This window comes from Pezoporus occidentalis, unplaced genomic scaffold (genome assembly GCF_034315485.1).
Source record: "Pezoporus occidentalis ecotype Australia unplaced genomic scaffold, CSIRO_AGI_Poc_V1 ctg4, whole genome shotgun sequence".
NCBI lineage: Eukaryota > Metazoa > Chordata > Aves > Psittaciformes > Psittacidae > Pezoporus > Pezoporus occidentalis.
This window is the reverse complement of record NW_026915724.1, coordinates 7,208,686-7,226,810: the sequence shown is the minus strand read 5'-3', so window position 1 is coordinate 7,226,810 and position 18,125 is coordinate 7,208,686. Positions and strand designations below refer to the sequence as shown.

Here is an 18,125-nt window from a genome sequence, read left to right as displayed (position 1 = left end):
CTGAAGGAGCTTAGAATAAGGAACACCTTGAAGTTTCTTCCAACTCACTAGTGCCATGTGCACTCTTAAGTAGGAAGTTCTGAACAGCAGCTGTGAAGTTAGGCTATCTTCTTGGCTCACTGCTTCTGGCTCGAGGAATGATGCAAAACGTGATGGAAAAAAACCCTTTCCAAGACAGAACTCAAGTTTGAAAGTGATGAATTTGTACAGATTTGCTCACTAGGGATTATGCTTAGAGGCTTCTCTAGCTCAAAGCTGGCTTTGCGGCCTCAGATCGGGTTTTTCCCTGGTTCCTCTTAGCCAGAACCACCAAAAACGCTTCAACCAACAGTGCAAGGGTTTTACCACAGCACCCCTAACCCTGGCGCAAGCCAGGAGCTCAGCAGCGCCTAACAAAGGCCGCACTGCCTCCATTCTCCTTTCCCCAGCTTCCCCCCTCAAGGTAACCTTCTCCCCCGGGGATCACCGCGGGGCAGAGGCCATTGCTCCCGCCGCTACGACAGCCCGCTCCGACGAGACCCGGCCTCCAACGACACGGAACCCTGTCACTTATTCCTCCTGCCAAAGCGAAGGAAAAACAGCAGCCCCAAGCCCCGTCAGACCGGCCAAGAGAAGGGATCAGGTCGAGCAACCCCCTCTGCAAATCTCCCAACCCCTCAAGGTCGGGGCCGCCGCCGCCGCTCAGCCCTACGGGCGGGGCGAGCAACGTACTGCCGCCCGTACGGCGGGCAGAGGCTACCTCAGCACTTCCGGGTCGGGGGCGGGGCGGAGCGAGGAGGTGGGTGCGTGACGTTGCCGGCGGGGTCCGGGGCCGCTCAGCGCCTGTTATTGTTCTCGCCTGCCGCTCTTCCCGCTGCCGTGTCTACCTTCCCCGGCCCCTCAGGCAGCGGCAGGAGGGCAGCAGCGACCCAGCCGCCGGCGGAGGTAGGAGGGAGGAAGCGAGCGGTGCCGGCGGGAGTGGGCCGCCGCCCGGTGGCCGTTAACCGTTTCCACCTCTCCGCAGCGCCAGCCCTGACAGCGGGGCCAGGGGGAGAGCGTCCCGAAGGAGAAGGCGAGAGCCGGGGAGCCGGACGGCCATGGCCTACGCGTATCTGTTCAAGTATATCATCATCGGGGACACAGGTAAGCGGCGGGGGCGGGGGGCGGGCGGAGCGGAGGAGAGCAGGGCCCGGCGCTCCGCTCCCATTTCCGCAGTGCTGGCGTCGTCGACGTGGTGGCTCTGCGAGAAGAGGCGGCTCCCCCGCTCCCCGCCTCTGCGCTGGGCCCCGCCCGGGGCCTCGGCCTGCCTCCCGGCAGCTCCGCGCCCGCCGGCCTTGGGCCCCGCAGCAGGCCTGGAAGCCTGACAGCCGCCTCCTGGCCTGGCTGGCGGGCCGCGGGACAGGCCGGGCTGTGTCACGGCCCTGGCTGCGGCATCGGGGAGGGGGGAGCTGGGAGGAAGGAGGCGCTGTCACTCCCAGACTTGAACCGGGGTAGTACCCCGTGTTTGCATCCTCACAGAGGTGGGGCCTGAGAGGTGCCACATGCCGTCCGCAGTTCTGTGGTGAGACCAGAGCGACTGCTGTGAGGTATCTTCAGCTCAGGCCACAGGGATCCCTTTCCAGCCCTGACTGGAGATGCTGTACCAAACTGTGTCAAAGCATCCTGTCAAAGGAAAGTTAAAAGCCTTGGCTCTTCTTATTTATAGTGATTTTTCTTTTTTATTAGATTTTTTTTTGGGGGGTGGGGACGGGGGACCACTCCATTCCCACGTGCTTCAGGTTGCTTCTGGGGTCTCTTTCCTTCCCCACCCATTTGCTTGCTACTTTTGAAAAACTTGCTGCTTTTTGTTTGACATTGGCTGCTGTGTAAGAAGAAATAATGTGTATGAATGCTGCAGGCATAACCACATACTGATAGGAATTGCTGTTTGAAGCCCTTTTGCCTATATATTCTGTGCTTCCTCAGCATAGTGTGGCTATAGGTAGCATACTTCCATCAAACTGTTATTAGGGCAAGGTAACTAACCTTGTTAGCTGTTAACTGGTATCTGGTAGCTGTTGTGAGCAGGTATTGTGCATCTTTGTTGTTCTTTTCCTCATACCTGAATAAATGTCTTCTTTAATAATTTTGTTGACACACCTTCCACTTTACATGCTATTCTAAGGATACCTGCATCGTTGTACTTTATACTTACGAAACAAATTATCTGTTTCTGGAGTATAATTATACATTACAGTTGCATTACATGTGAGGTTAAATATATGAATGCAACTACTATGTGATTTTACCTTCTTTTAAGCCTACATTTAAACTATGGAAGCTTTTCTAGGCTACTGCAGTAGCAGCAGCTGTAGTACAAAAAAATGTCTTTAAGAAATAGAGCATAGGTATGACTATGTTAGAAGCATTAGGCTGTAGATGATATTAATGTGAGTGGCAGTTTGTTAAAACAAAGGACAAGAGATTCAGGGGAAGTAGGAAGAGGTTTGTCTGTTCAGGGTGGTTCAGAGTGGTAGTGCAGAATTCAGAAAGATAGTGTTTCAGAACAGGTGGCCAATTCTGGTGAATCCCAAAAAACTATAATCATTAAAGTGGTAGAGATGGCAGCAAACAATTGCTTTGGTACATTGATCGTATACTGATTGAATTTTTACAAGGGAATATCCTCAGTGTAATGGTCTGTGCTGCACTTTCACATTTCAGTTGCTTGAAATGTGAAATACAGAATGGAAGCGTGTCACTTCTGAAGTTGCTTAAGATCCAGACATGGGAGGAGCGAGATAGATAACAGAAACGCAAAGAGAAAACAGCTCGCAAGTCTGTTTACTTCCTGTGACTTTTATTCTGAGTTGCTACAGAAAGTTAATTAAAACTACTATAATACTGATTCTTGAAGTGAATTAAACATGCCAATAGTGGGGAAGTTGGATTTGCTTTTATTAATGTCTCCTACTACCTTTTAAGTACTGGAGAGTCAATTTATGTTGTGCAGATTGGTTTGTTGCCAGAATGGCTATGATAGTATTACTACTGTTTCTCAGACAAAGACAGTTGAACTCACAGCTCTGTTGATAGAAATTGAGTGGATTAGGACTGTCATGTTCAATTCCAGTGTTGGTCTGCCACAGCATTCCAACCAGTGAAGATATACCAGTGGTCTTGCACATAGTTGCTTTGTAATTTCCATAGTATTCAAGACATTTATCTCTGGGACTTGATTCAGAGTCTTTGGAAATGGATCAGCTGCCTGGTGACTCAGCAATTAGTTGTAAACAAACTGTAGGAGAAAAGACGGCATCAGCTGGGGACAGATGTTAACACTTGGCTCATCTTCCTTTTCAGCACTACAAACCAAAGTGGGTTATGCGAACCATGAACAAACCAATGAAAAACCCCTGCAGTTATACAAGACACCTGCACATGTTTTCTCTGAATTGTGATTCCACATGCTTTCATCTGTGTAAACACAGGAATTTCAGTATGATCTCAGTCCCTTAAAATGACAGCTACAGAAACTGACTGTGCAAGACTGCCTTTTGCCCAATAGCTCTTGTCCCCTTGTGTCACCTGCTTCATTGCTTGTTGATATTCTGTGACTTTTTCTTTGGCTGGAACTTCAGGCATAGTTGCTTTAGGAACATGGGATTAATTCTGTTCTGGTTGTTATGTTTTATATAAAAAAATAACCAAACAACAAAAAACCAAAACTTTTTCTATGTAGTCAGAACTGTTTTAAGATCTAATTAGTGTTCTGTTGTAGGAGAGACCTGAAATGGCATAGCTGTCTTTCAGGTACTCAAACAACATTGCCATAAATCTGCATAAATTTTACATTGTATCAGTGGGAGTAGCTGTGGAATTTCATGGAGTTGGTCTTTTTAAGAATAAAATACAAGTGGTATGGAATGCTGACTGCTGTGAGAGTTAACCAGAAAAAAAATCTTTTTATTTGGATATTGCCAAAACAGGGGAGTTTGCAGATGTGTTTAGAAGCATATGTGGTGCATTGCTGCCTGGTGGAAAAGGACCTGGCTTTGCTGATTGACAGCTGCTGAATATGAGCCAGTTTGTCCCAGCCAGCCAACCAGGGCAACAACAGCCTGGCCTTTATCAGCAATAGTGTGTCCAGCAGGACCAGGGAAGTGATTTACCCCCTTTTCTCGACACTTGTGAGGCCGCACCTCAAATACTGTGTTCAGTTCTGGGCTGCTCACTGCAAGAGAGATATTGAAGTGCTGGAGCGGATCCAGAGAAGGGCAGTGAAGCCAGTGAAGAGTCTAGAGCACAACTCTGATGAGAAATGGCTGAGGGAACTGGGGGGTTTAGTCTGGAGAAGAGAAGGGTCAGGGGGACCTTACTGCTTTCTACAACTACCCAAAAGAGGATGGAGCTGGGAGGTTGCTGGTCTCTTCTTCCAGGAGACAAGAGGTAGTAGCCTCAAGCTGTACCAGGGGAGATTTAGACTGGATAGTAGGAAAAAATTCTTCACCAAAAGGGTAGTTAGACATTGGAACAGACTTCTAGGGCTGTGGTAGAATCAGTGTCCCTGGAAGTGTTCAAAAACTGTGTATATGAGGCCCTGCTTCAGTTCTTTTCCTTTGTCATCTTTCTTGGTCTATAGTGGTGCTTATATGAACAAGTAAGGTAATTATCTGAGCCCGCTCTCACTGCTTGGAGGCATTTTAGTTTTGAACCAGGTCAACGTCCAAAGACAAACATCAGTGGAAGAAACACTGAGTTTTGTATAGTGGTAAGGAAAGCCTGGAGATTTTCTTCTTGGTGACAGTAGTGCATCTCTGACTTCACAACTGAAAACTGAACTTTCCTTGCTCTGTTCACAGGGAGTCACAGGACCTAGAAGAGGGGAAGGAAGGAAGTCTGCTTTCTTGTTAAAAGCCATTTAAATGGCTTAGCTATACCATCACGTGTGCTGTGGTTCCAGAGCTGCTTTTTTAATTGTCATGAGTACAGCCTTCTACTGAGAAGAACATCCCTTCCTTTTGTTTCTGTAGCCCTGGTCTCATGTGCATACTAGTGTTTCTTGTGGCCATAGTTTTATGCTGGATCTCTTTCTTGGTTTAGCTCATTGCATAACCTTACGAGTGAGAAGGGAGAGGTTAGCTTTGCCCCTGTGCTGTTCTGGTTTGCTGAGCAGTGAAATGAACACTAGCATTTATGAAAGGAAGGGAGGTGTTGAAGCATGGCAGTGTTGGGGTGGACAGTAACAAAGCTCTGGCAAGCTTTGTCTGGAGAACTTGACTGCAGAGTGGCACCTAAAGAGGAAGCTGTTAAGTGAGGCAGAAGAATTTAGAGAGCCAACTCAGGCTGTTGATTTGGAATTCAGGGCCAGATGGTGGGAATACTATAGCAGAAGTTCCATTTCCCATCACTGTTTGGGTACTAAGAAGTGATAAAGGGATCCTAGAGCAGGCACTTGCAAAGAAGCACACTGTTCCTCTCTGAGCACATATCTGTTGTTTTAACTTGTTCCTTAGCAAGAACTTTTGTTTACTGTGGTTGTTGGTGAAGAGTATCCAAGCTCTGATAATTCCTTGTTTTAATGGTACTAAGGTGTTTTTTTTTTCTCTTGGGGTGGTTTGTCTGAAGCTATATTAAAATAATTGTGGGAGTAAAATGGAGAATGAGTTAATAAATAACTGACTCTCTTCCTTCTGTGTTCTACAGTTGAGTATCGTAACACATGCTCAGTTATTTTTCCCAGAGTGCCTCATTTCAGGTATAAGATTTAGTGTGCTAACTGAAAGAGATACCTGGTAAACAGCCACTTTTCTCATAGAGTTAACCAGTGTAGTTGCTTTAAACCATTTGCCGTGCCACTGTTAATTGATCTTTGCAGCATCTGTTCATGTCACAAGGTGGTAAACTGCTCAGGAGTTCTTATACAGTTCCTGGTACTGATCCAGGTTCCTGGCTGTGTCTATGATTGCACAGTCTGGTCAGCTCTGGAAGTGAATGAGCTGTTCTCATAAGAACTTTCCTGTTATGAACTTGCAATGTCTTGAAACTATAAAATTAAACCAAAATATTACTACTCAATGTAGTCAATAAAATATTTATAACCTAAATTTACCAGGCACTACAGCTTCATTTGAACTTTTTGAACACCTTTCTTTTCAGTCAACACCAGTATAAAACTCAGATTTACAGGCATTTTTTGCTGGAAAATTCTAAAGTAGTGGGAATGGCATTAAACAGAAACTGGCTGTTTCTTCTGTTTCTGTGTGTGAACCCATCAGTTTGCAGTCTGTTCCTAAAAGGCCTGCTACATAGAAGTAATGAGAGGTACAGTCATCTTGTGCCAGATTGAGGCTTGCATCAAAGGAGCTGTGCTAGTCCGTCATCCTTGCTGTGCTGACACTAGTGTTTGCATGTTCTCTTGAACCAAGAGGCTGGTTACCAGACTTACAGGAAGAAGAAATAGCAGATTGCCACTGAGAAGTGGTGCTGGGACACCTGATTGCGTGTCATGTTGATTAGATTTTTAAATATTTTTCTTATCTTTATAGGATTTTTTCAAGACTGTTGGGTAAGTTAGAGGTTCTGGTTTATCCACTGATACTGAACCTCACTTCGTAAGGTTAATGGCAAAAGCTGTTCTCCATTCTATTTCTGGTGTGATTTATAGGTTGTTTTTGTAGGTAGGATGGTGATGATACTCTGCTCTGTGATGGGGCATCCCTATTTCATTGGCGATATCAAAGTTATCTGTGTGTGTGTGTATATATATATATATATATATATATACAGAGTCTTCTGTGAGTTAGAAGTATTAGTATTTTAAGTTTTCTTTGTGTTCTTTGTGTTCTTTGTCTCTACAACTCCAACATTCTGCCCATCTTACTTCCAGCTTCTTACTTCCAGCACTCTCCCCCATTCCTCATTCACTTCTCTTATGTCCACTAATTTTGTTGGACATAATCTGTACGTGCTTCCAAACTGCTTGTGTTCTGACAGCTTTCTATCAGAAGCCAGATAGCTCCAGAGAAGTGATCTGTTAAGGCCGATGCTGCAAACTTTGCCTGGGGCTTCTGTTTCATGCCACTCTAAGCTGTTGATCTGCTTGCTGCTGTGTTTCTCTTCCTTCATTTTAACTCTCGTGCTTGCCTGGCCCCACATTAAGCCGTATCTGTTTGCTTTGTCTCTTCTTGTCAGATTAGTGTGTAAACCCAGCAGAAAACTGAAACTGTTTAAGATCTCATCTGAGCCATATGGAGTAATGGCATGGATATGCTGTAGGGAGGAGATTAGGGGTAGCAGTACCAACAACTGTCTTTGACTACTGGAATTGCTGCATTGCATGGGGTATTGCTCTCAGCATACCATCAATTTGTCACAACTCGTTTTGTGACCAAACTGAATGCTGGTCTCCTATTTCTGTTAGATTTGGTTGAAATGAGCCACTGGTCTTCACTTTTTAAGACCAAAATGACAGGTGGGCAGTGCTTAAGATCATGTAGGTTTTGTTTCCTCATGAAACCATACTAAAAACTTTTCTGAATTTAGTAGTAGAAAGGTCAGTTTTACTACATGTAAACCTCTGGTATGCCTGTTTTTTGCCTTGCAGCATAGTTCTTTGCCTTGTCCCTTTGCTGACCAGTGCCCATGTAATGTGAAGTAGTTAAGCCATTTGTACCAGAAATCAGGGTAACTTATGATAATGTTTGTGTTGTCTGTCTGGCTGTAATGTGAACGCAGCTGTTGCCAGTTCTGCTTGGACTAGTTCTTGGTGTATTGAGAACCAAGCAGCAGCACATGGTGGTTGTAAGCAGCCATATATGTACTGATGATAAATTAGGAGATAGGTGGGAGTGAGGTGTTATTGAGGATATGGTTAGTGTGGAAGACAGCTGAAAGCACTGAAGGAGAAGCAGATACAGGGTTGGGGGTAGTAGCAAGACCTGTAGTTACTGTGGAGGGAGGATGTGAAATGATACATCTGAGGTCTGTTACAAAAGTTTATTTTTTTTCACTTAATAGCAAAGGCATAACTACTCTTTCAGAAGAAGAATTAATTTTTGTTCAGTTTGTGAAAATAACTGCTTTGACTTTAATGTTTCTGGAACTTCAAAGGCTATTGTGTTATGAAAAAGTTGCGTATGTTTTGAAGTAGGAGAAATCTGGTATCTCAAGTTCTAGTAATGATTTTTAAACAGTATATACCATTCACCTAAATTAATTTCTATTGGTTCTTGACAGATTCTTTTTTTAATTTGCTTAAAGCTTCTTTCTTTTTCTTTTTTTTTTTGTTTAGGTGTTGGGAAATCATGTTTATTGTTACAGTTTACAGACAAGCGGTTTCAACCAGTCCACGATCTCACTATTGGTAAGTCTCTTTTGTACCCCACAATGCTAATGATTAAGTCCTGGAGTACCTCAGCATGCTTTTATGAGTTTGTTGTGCAGTAATGTAGGATTTGTGCTGTCTTAAGGTAGCAGTGAATCTTTAGCTGATGAATGTGTATTAACTAATAAAGACAAGGGGAGGTCTTTATACCTTCCCGATAAGAAAAATCTGAAACAGTTTCAAAAAATATGTATCTGTAGTATCTCAGCTGTCTCTTCAGAAAAGCTAAAACCTGAGCATGGAAGCAGAATTGGCCAATGCAAATTCTATTTTGGTGCAGAATGCATCGATAGTGACGGAAATGGCAGAATCTCTACTAGGGAACAAAATATTAGTCTAGCTACAGAGCCTTGAAAACAAGTTACAGGTAAACTAAAGCAAAGTTAACCTTTAAGGTGAATAAACAAATTTAATGCTTGGCAAGGCTGATTTTGGGATAGAGAAGGACTGAAGTGTGAAGGTATTCATTGTTTGCTTTTTCTTCCTGAGTCCTCCATTGGATGTGGACCATTTGTGTTGGATGTAATTTGATATTGTCACTAGGGGAAGTGAATATATGTTGACAGAATGCATTGCCTCTGATTTGACTATGGTAAATGATACAGACTTTTATTTAACCTTCCACAGAAAATAAGAGGAATAGTGTGGGAATAAATTCTTTTGTAGGCAAGCTTAGTCTTTCATATCAGATTCACTGTTTAGCATAACAGATGGTAGTCTCTGTTAAGGTTGCAGAACCTCTGAATTTCTTCTTGATGTTATTTCAAGGAAACTATCAGCTCTAATCATGATAAGCCTTGCACAAAATGTATCCCTAGTCTGTATTTTTAGTTTGTGCCCTGGAAAAATAGGCTTCCTGTGTTTGGGAGTACTGAAATAGGTGCATGAAACATAAACAAATATTCTTCATGTAACAGAACGTATAAGGAGGTTTGGCTGTGGCTTCCCTTTTCTCTTGACAGTCCTCCCACAGCTTGTGTGTGGCTGCCTAATATACTTCAAATTCTTAGGCTAGCATCAGTTTTCAAATATTTCTGAGGTCTTGGCAGCAAATAGGCTGGCTGAATAAAGAGCCTGAGTTCTTCAGGAAGGCAGAAGTTATTGTCATCTTTTATTCTTTAGGCCTGCCAAATATATGACGCCTTATATATCACTTATGTTTTTGGCAGCCCTGTCACATTAGCAGACTGATAAGCTGTGGGAAACAGCTTCACCCCAGCAGGGTGGTTGTAGTGCCAGTTCTTTGCCTGGCATATAGCTAGCTGAGATCTGAGAGCAGAAATTGAAGCTAGTGGGATGAGGAGGTGAACCTAGATAGCAGCATAATGAGGGATGTAGGAATGGAGCAAAGGGCACTGCTTGGAAAGGGGAAGAAGGGGCATAGGCTGGAAACAACTTCCTTCCACCTAACTGATAGGGCATGTGTGTGTGTGTTTTGGACAGGAGCATGGTTCTCCTAGTTACCCAATCCGATTTAGAAGGAGATAAATAAAGAAATTAGTTCAAAGTCGAATTAATTCCCTGTGCAGGGCAAGATGGGATGGGTTGATTGTCTAATGCACTTACAGCTGATGATGTTAAAACTCCTGAGAACCTGTAGAGTGAATAAAAAGGCTTGTGTTATATAGCCTAACTTTCTTTCAATACAATACAATGATTGTAGCCCATGGGAGTGCAGGTTCTATTCCTGCTTTGAGTGACTTGGGAGAGAAGGGAAACTGAAATTGGGCATGTAGAAAAAAGATTTCATCTAGAGCTGTGCACAATTCAGCCCCGATTTTTAATATGAATAGCCTAACATGTTACCTCTGATACTGAAGAAGTTTGGAGAGAAATGTCATCTCTAATGAAGACAAGACTGGGGGGGATAGAATACATTGAAGCAGGTCTTTGAGCTACATTCGGAATACAGCTCATTGCATAATTGTAGTAGCATACTCTAAAAGAATTTACAGTGTGGCAACTACCTCAGTTTATTTTTCATTTAGGAACTGAAGTATCTGTTATTAAGAAATGAAGGAGGACAGGAAAAGCTGCTTGATGCAGTCGGGGAGGAAAGGAGGAAATAAAAAAAATCCACCACGAAACAAACCAAACCCAGCAACAACAAAACCAAGCACAGCACAGAAACCCAAACAATAACAAAACAACTGGCATTTGTAGATAGATATGGGTGGCTAAATCCATAAACTGTACACATTCTGCACGTTTTCTCTGGTTTCCCATTGCCCTTAGGACATTCCCTTACTGATAAACCTGAACAGCTTCTCTTCCTGAGGAGAACAAACTTACCAACAAACTGTATGTGTCGTTTCGGATTCAGAATTATCTCTCGGCAGGTATTTTGAGGGAACGGGATAAACACCCTTTTAATTTTCTTCTATAGGGTAGTGTGTAGAAAGTAAACATTTAGGATGATTGCTGGATTTAAATCAGCAGCTCTTTATTCTGCATTTTGAGATCAAATAGTACCTGCAGTGTTGACACTTGTAGTAGTCCAAGGACCTTACCCTGGTTTTGCAGCTAACTTCAGAGGGACCATTGTCATTCAACTGCTTCCTTCTTTCTGCTGCTACATGCTTTCAATTTGCTTGCATACTCTTACTGCAGGTTATTTGGGTGCTAAAGAGAGCTAAATGTTCTTTGGCCCACAGCTTCTGTTTGGCTCCGATATCCTGTGGGAAGGAGAGTGGTTCTTCCATGCCTCTTTCCCCAGAAGTCATCTGCAGAAAGCAGCACTGCCACCCCCTTCACCCCTCAATATTCTAAATAAGCTTTTGAAGAGATGTTTGGAATGCTTCCAATTTAGGCTGCTTAATAGATTAGAATCATAGAATGGATTGGGTTGGAAGGGACCTTAAAGGTCATCTTCCACTTAGACCAGGTTGCTCCAAGCCCCATACCTGGCCATAAATACTGCCAGTGATGGGGTGTCCACAACTTGCCTGGACAATCTGTGCCAGTGCCTCACCACCCTCACAGTAAAGCATTTCTTCCTAATATCTAATGTAAATTTCCCCTCTTTCTGTTTAATGCCATTCCCCCTTGTCCTATCACTACATGCCGTTGTAAAAAATCCCTCTCCAGCTTTCTTGTAGGCCCCCCTTAGGCACTGAAAGGCTGCCATAGGGTCTCACCAGAGCCTTCTCTTCTCCAGGCTGAAGACTTCAGGACTTCAGTCCAAATCTAGACGGTGACCAATTTCCAATTTTAGACAAAACTTCAGCTACCAGATCTTGGGTTTTCTTTTTTTTTTTTTTTTGTTGTGTTTTTTTTTTTTCTTTTCTTTCTCTGAAATAATAGATTTATGAAGCATAGATTAATGGAAACTTGCAAGCCTTTAAATACGTCCACTAGCTGTAGGCATTTGTCAGATTTTAACTACAGTAGTAATAGCCTGAATTTATGCTTAATTTACTGTTAATGATCTTGGAATTGCTTTACAAGAGGGTATAAAAAGCTGATTTTTTTTTTTTTTTTGATTTTTTTTTTTTTTTCCCACTGGATAAATTCCTTTTGTTTATTTGAAACATGAACTTTCTTCCTCGGTTATTAAATTTGTTCTTTAGCTAAAATTTTGGAAGCACTTTTTTGCATAAAGGCAGATGAATTTTTATTAATACGGTAATTTAGTTTATCTTGTTAAAGTGACATTTGTATGCTCAATAGAATATTTATAAAGAATTTTAGGTTCAATTTCTTCTAAACAGGCTTAAGCAGTCCGTCATTGGTGGAGTGTTAAAATTACTGTGACTCTTCAATTTCCTGTTTGCATTCAAATGGACATGTTTTTTTTTTACTTGAGATCTAGAGCTAGTAAATCGTTTAGGAAAACTTTGTAGGAAATACCTCCTTGACACTTGCTCTGATTTAATGCATTTGCAAAGCACTTGTAAAGTAACAGTTTCCCTCTTCTGGAAACCTTTCAAGCAGCTGGAAAATTAACTAAAGGAGATTGTGAAAGAGGTTATTTCCTACAAATGCAATACTAAGTTATACTTATTCTAACTTTCATAGTACTTGTCATTCTTCTTTCTGATGTATGCTAATAATGTAATCTTTTTGTCAAATCTATTCAGGTGTAGAATTTGGGGCTCGAATGATAACTATTGATGGGAAACAGATAAAGCTTCAGATATGGGACACGGTAAGTAATAAATCATAGAACTTATTTAAGCATACAGCTCCACTAGCTTTCCTTTTGTTACAGTTGATCTTTCTATCCTTATCCCTCATGTGCGACAGTGTACTTTGTCTTGCAGCTTTCTTTGGTTTCCGTGAAGTTAAATTTTTTTTAACTTTCCTATTATTTTTTTTGTGTGTGATGTATTCTTAAAACAGTGCAAATTTCTACTGTTTGCACTGTAACTTTACTTCCTCAAGTAACACTGTGACAGATCTGTAAGACTAGAATTTGTGCTGCATCACACTTTTGTGAAAGTTTTCTGTATTATTAAGTTTCTGTATTATTCCAGTTCTCTAAATAATCTTTCTCTGTGCATTCATGCAAGGTTTGGTTAATACAATGTTCTGTTGGGAAATTTAATCAAGAATTCTCTAGAGGAAATGTTTGTGTTTCCAATGCAGAAGAAAATAATATGGCTTACTCCACTCGTCACAGAAGACTTAAGAACTCAAGTTCACTATAAACATAAAGGGTGGTAAATACTTAAGACAATCAAGAATGGACTGGTAAAAGCTTAAAGTTTTGAAAAACTTAACAAAAAACAGAATGACTTTTGAGGGGGTTCAGGTTAAGAACAGTTATTAGTGAAGTCAGCTGTGTTCTTGTCAGTCACTTTACTGTAGAGCCATCAGTGTCTGCTCTTGTGATGCAAGGGTGTTAAGATGCTCATACTAATAGCTTTGTCTTTCAAATGTTCTTAATGATTCCCTAAGGCAGGGTTGTCTGTTTCCTTTTCCAAAAGCATATTAGGATACCTTTAGAAACTGACAGTTTATGAGCCACAGGCTTGTGTATGTGCTCCTTTTGGTGCAGCAAATCAATGAAGGGAGATACATTTTTATATGCAAGCCTACATACTTGCATGTGTATATAAAAATGTAAACAAAGGCAATATTTTAGCTAACTTCATGGGTAGGATCTGAAGTAACTATTTACTTTAGAAGTTCATCACTTGAAATGGCATCTAACACTTGTGCCTCCTTGAATGTTCTCTGTGAAAAAGTATAGAACATGGTTAGGTTGTGCGTAGTTCAGGCTTTTTACGTGTTGGGCATTTTTTGCTATTATAGCTGTGGATTGCTGACTACTGAGGTTTTTACATTCAATAGATGAGCAAATATCTGCGTGGAAGCAAACTTACAGTATGTAGTGTGACTGCATGAGAATGTATCTACATTGGTTCTTGTTGCTTAAAATTGGGACAGATTTTTTGTAGACAAAATTACTAATTTTAATACCAGTGCAGCCAAATTGGCTTTCAGACTGATTTTGTTAATGTGCCTTTATCTGTTCCTTGGATACAAGTGCATTTCAACTATTTTTGAGTAAATTGTGCTTTTCTTGGTGCCTCTGACACAGTAGCTCTCTGCAGTCTGTTTGGCTTCTTGAATGCATGCAAACTGTTCAATAGCCAAAATTTAAATGGACTTGCTTTTGATTAAAACTTATAAACTTTTTGAGGAGGGATTTTTTTCTGGTTAGTGAAGTATATCATACATAGATTAAAAATATCCATTGAAAGCTTTCATACACTGGGTAGTTCGTATGCTTGTGTTGTAGGTAACTTTGTTAAGTTGTAAGCAATGGATGACAGTTTAGTTGCTATAGTTAAAATTTTAACTGTATACAATCTGATTTTTAAAATACAGAATATTTCTAGTCAAATCCAGTCTCAGTTCTGGTCTTGGGTGCAAAGATGTTGAAGGAGTAGCAAAATAAGAAATATGATGAAGTATTTCTCAAAAGATACTTTACTTAGAAGTGTAAAAATACAAAAATGTCTGTCATAATGACCAAGGTTACCATTTCTGTGTTGTGTATGTGTTGAGCATTTTCTGATTTTCTAATAGCACACCTGCTAACTGTTACTGGTGCTATCTCCCTACTTACTAAGTTGTAATGATTTGTATTTGATAAGGGAAATCTTGTTTTACACCAAGAGCTAAGGAAACGCTTAAAACATTTATGTTTTATGTCAGTTCTTACTGAATCACAGCACCAGCACTTCTTTGATTTAGTGCTAGCCTTGCATACCTGCTTTTAAGTCCCTTAGTGAACAGGGAGCATCATGAGTGGAGACGTAAAAATTGAAGTGCTGGATAAAATTTCTGTTTGACTGCTTGATAGTGAATAGGCATCTGCCTGCCCTAGAGCTGCTGGACTGCCTGGTGGCTGCTGGCTATGCCACATTGGTCTCTCAGAGCCTGGCCAGTCCTGGCTGGCAGATGGGGCTGGCGTTCCTAGGGTCCTCCAGACGCCACCTGCCCAGCCTGGAGTCTCCAGGGCCAGCTGGCTGCTCTCTAAAGCCACAGCCGCCTTTTGCCCCCTGGTTGCCAAGCACAGCGATTCCATGGTTGGCGTCTTTGCTGGCTCTTGGACCTGGCCAGCTGCCCATGCTGACTCTGGCAGAACTCCAAGAACTGGCTGTTTTCTAGACCTTCAAGGTGAACAAGGCTGAGCCCCAAAGATGCACAAACAAGACTGCAATGGCTTCCTCTACCATGTGCACAGGTGTACCCCGGGCACAAGCTCTGGGGCCTCATCGAGGGACATTATCAGGACAGCACCTGCCCAGTGGGTTTTTGGGGTACTGGAATGGGAGTGGAGCACAGTAGGTCAGCTCCCCCACTACTCAGGCCCTGCAGACTTCCCCTTTCAGGGACAGTTCCCCCAGCTGGGAGGAGCTGATTTGCATGCCATGGTCATTGCTGCTTTACAGAGGGCTAGTGGGATGTGAAGAGGGCAGTAGCCCCTAGCTGACCACAGGGAAAACCCTTCCCAGTGTGTGTGCAAGGTGGTTATGGGTCTCCTCAAGAAGTACGTGTAACAGCAGGAGGTAGAAGAATTTGGGATCGTACTGGGAGGCGTAGAGGACTGCAGCAGCCAGAGATAAGCTGACAGCCAGCTGCTGGCTGACCAAGAGCAGGGGGAGCATCCTGTGGGGCAGAAAAGCAATAAGAGACATGGCAGGGTGGATGCATGCCAACTGCATGTCTCCTCTGGGCCTCCCCCAAATCCAGTGCCTGACATGAGGATGAACTGAAACAGGGGTTACACACTGGCACTTCTGGAGGAGTTACAGGTAGCAGAGCTAGAGCTCTGCCAAGGGACTGGGCATCCCCAAACCCTGTTATCACCAAAATCCTGTTGGCATTGCCCTGGTGTGCAGCAGGCTACTCAGGATCACTTGGGCTGCTCGGAGATTTCCAAGCACAGACATGGGGGGGCTGGTTAGTGGAGCAGGGGGATTGGGACTAGGTGATCTTTAAGGTCTTTTCCAACCTAAACCTTCTGTGAATAAAGACTTGCTTTCTTAAAAGAATCAAATGCTTTAATTGAGATTTTTCTGGCCAGATATTTCTGTGCAGTGGGGCTCACTCTGTGTTATCTTCAGTGGATCACTGTAGTTTCGAGGAAAGGTGTATCTTAATAATGGGAATTTATGGAAGCTGCAGCATACACAGCAGGAGCGTGTTGTTACAGGGACCGTGGAAACTAACACTGTTGTGTGTCTACGAGATCCATTTCTGTGTTGCTGTTGGATCACAACTCAAGACTATTAGGCTTTTCTTTAGCATCTTAGTTTGGATGAGGAGTGTGTTACAGAAATTCACGCTTTTTACTGCAGTCTGGTCTTTATGTGGGAATACACAAACTGAATTCCTTTCTGATGAGGCTGAACTGGAAGATAAGCTCAAGGAATGCATGTAGAAATTGTAGTCCAGTATTTGGCCCTGTGAGCTGGGTAGTTCAGTAAAAGTACTTTGGTGCAAAAACATGTATACCTCCGTTCTCCCCCCCCACCTCCCCCCCCCCCCAAAAAAAAGAAAACCCAACCCAAACCCCAAATAATCCGAAAGCCCACATTCCATGAAGGATACTCAGTGTGGCCCTCGCATACTTAGTGTTAGGTGGTGCAGTCTTGGCTCTACTGCTGATGGCACAAGCAAGTAGTACATTGCGGTGTTCTCTCCCACTGCAGACTGCTCCTGGTCTCCCCAGTTGCTGGACTCTGGGAGCTTGCTGCTATGTGTGCTCTGGCACACCCAGGTTTTCAGGTGGGTGAGTCATTAAGTTTCCCTTTTCCTTTTGATGCATTTAGGTCAGTCAAGGGGAGTGCAGGTACTGGACCAGTTTGTTCATTTGTCTTATCTATCTTTAGTCTGTAGGTAAGAGACTTCTCTCTTCCTTTCCTCTGTCTTTAACCTTAGTAATGGCTTTCAATAGTTGGATAGACTGAGAAATATTTTTGTCGGAACAGTTAGTTGGTAACTGCCTACTATGAGAAGTTGTTTTTATTGTGGAAGTGTGGTATTGAGCTAAGTGTCACAAGTACACAAACGACTTTTAGGAAACTAGAATTGGTCTACAGAAGCTGGTAAGCATCAGAATGACCATTCTGGAAACTATTCAGCTTTGTGAGTTTAAAACAGATGTGGAGATAAGGTTATTTGTCTTGTGGCAGTGTAACACTGAGAAATACTAAAATTACCACTCCTCAGAAAAAACTTCATTGTTGTAGAGAGATACTGGGCTTGTTACCAGGCTGAGTCAGTAGCCTTCATTTTGAAGGGTACTGTTGAAGGGTATGTTCTGTGTTTACTGTTCCTTACAAGTCATTGTTGAAGAGGAAAAATAAGCTGTAGCTGAAAGAGGGGAATTTAAGTTCTCAGATGCTGCAGGGGGTGAGATCAGTGATGTTACCAAGTAATACTAATGATCTCTGAGTTGATATGACTTAAGAATTTTTCTTGTGTATTTAAATACTGCAGTTTTAAATGTCTATTTCTGCTTATTTTGTGGAAATCTGAGGAAAAAAAAAATCATCATTATGTTTCTGTAACACCTTAGCCTTGCTCACTCTAGAACTAAGTATCAGAAATAATATTTTCTATAAGCTAATTTCAATTAATTTCTTGGTTTCCATACAAGTAAGCTTTTTAATTAAATTAACAGTGGGTTATTTGAGAGTTTGCACAAAAAAGCACCTTTGTGCAAGACAGAAGGCGTAGTTGTTGAAGGCATGTCTCTTTTTTCTAAAATCATGGTGTGACTTGTCTGTACACTTTCAGATGTTCTGAATTATACTAATTCTTCTTGGAAATCCATTTTTCATGTATTTGCAAAAGCTTTGGTTTTAGTAGAACCAAATAAAGTTCCCTTAATTCATTAAATTAATATTTGTTTCATCTTAGTGATATTGACAGTTGCTAGGATGAAGTTCTTATCCTCATGTTTTCTACTTGCTTTGGTAGTTGGAGCATAGTTTTGTGTTTATGGGCAGTAGGTGAATCTTCTACTCTGTTTTTACTAATTGGACTCTAACCAGTGTACCTGTAAGAATGTGGCTACATCTTACAGTTCAAGTGATGATGACTCAGTGATCACAGCCCTCTGTTTTACTGCTGTGACGAAACATCAAGGACTTGTGAAGGATCTGTTTTGGTTCTTGAAGCTAGTTTGATCATCAGTTCACTGACTGTGCGTGCTACTATGTGGGAGCATTAACTTATTTCTGGATTCGTGCATTTCTCGGTTTAATAATTACTCCTATTGCAGTTTGTATAATAGGACCATCACCTGAACTTTGGTGTC

General features: G+C 42.2%; 1 protein-coding gene across 1 annotated transcript in view; it reads left to right on the top strand.

Annotated features, from left to right (window-relative positions):
• The first annotated feature begins 749 nt into the window (after positions 1–749).
• Positions 750–18,125, top strand: part of RAB2A (RAB2A, member RAS oncogene family) — a 43,843-nt gene continuing 26,467 nt past the window's right edge. The window contains exons 1-4 of the mRNA XM_062633323.1: positions 750–924; positions 1,004–1,122; positions 8,252–8,323; positions 12,424–12,491. Coding sequence (XP_062489307.1) covers positions 1,077–1,122; positions 8,252–8,323; positions 12,424–12,491 — 186 coding nt within the window. The 5' untranslated portion in view covers positions 750–924; positions 1,004–1,076. The remainder of the gene's footprint in view (positions 925–1,003; positions 1,123–8,251; positions 8,324–12,423; positions 12,492–18,125) is intronic.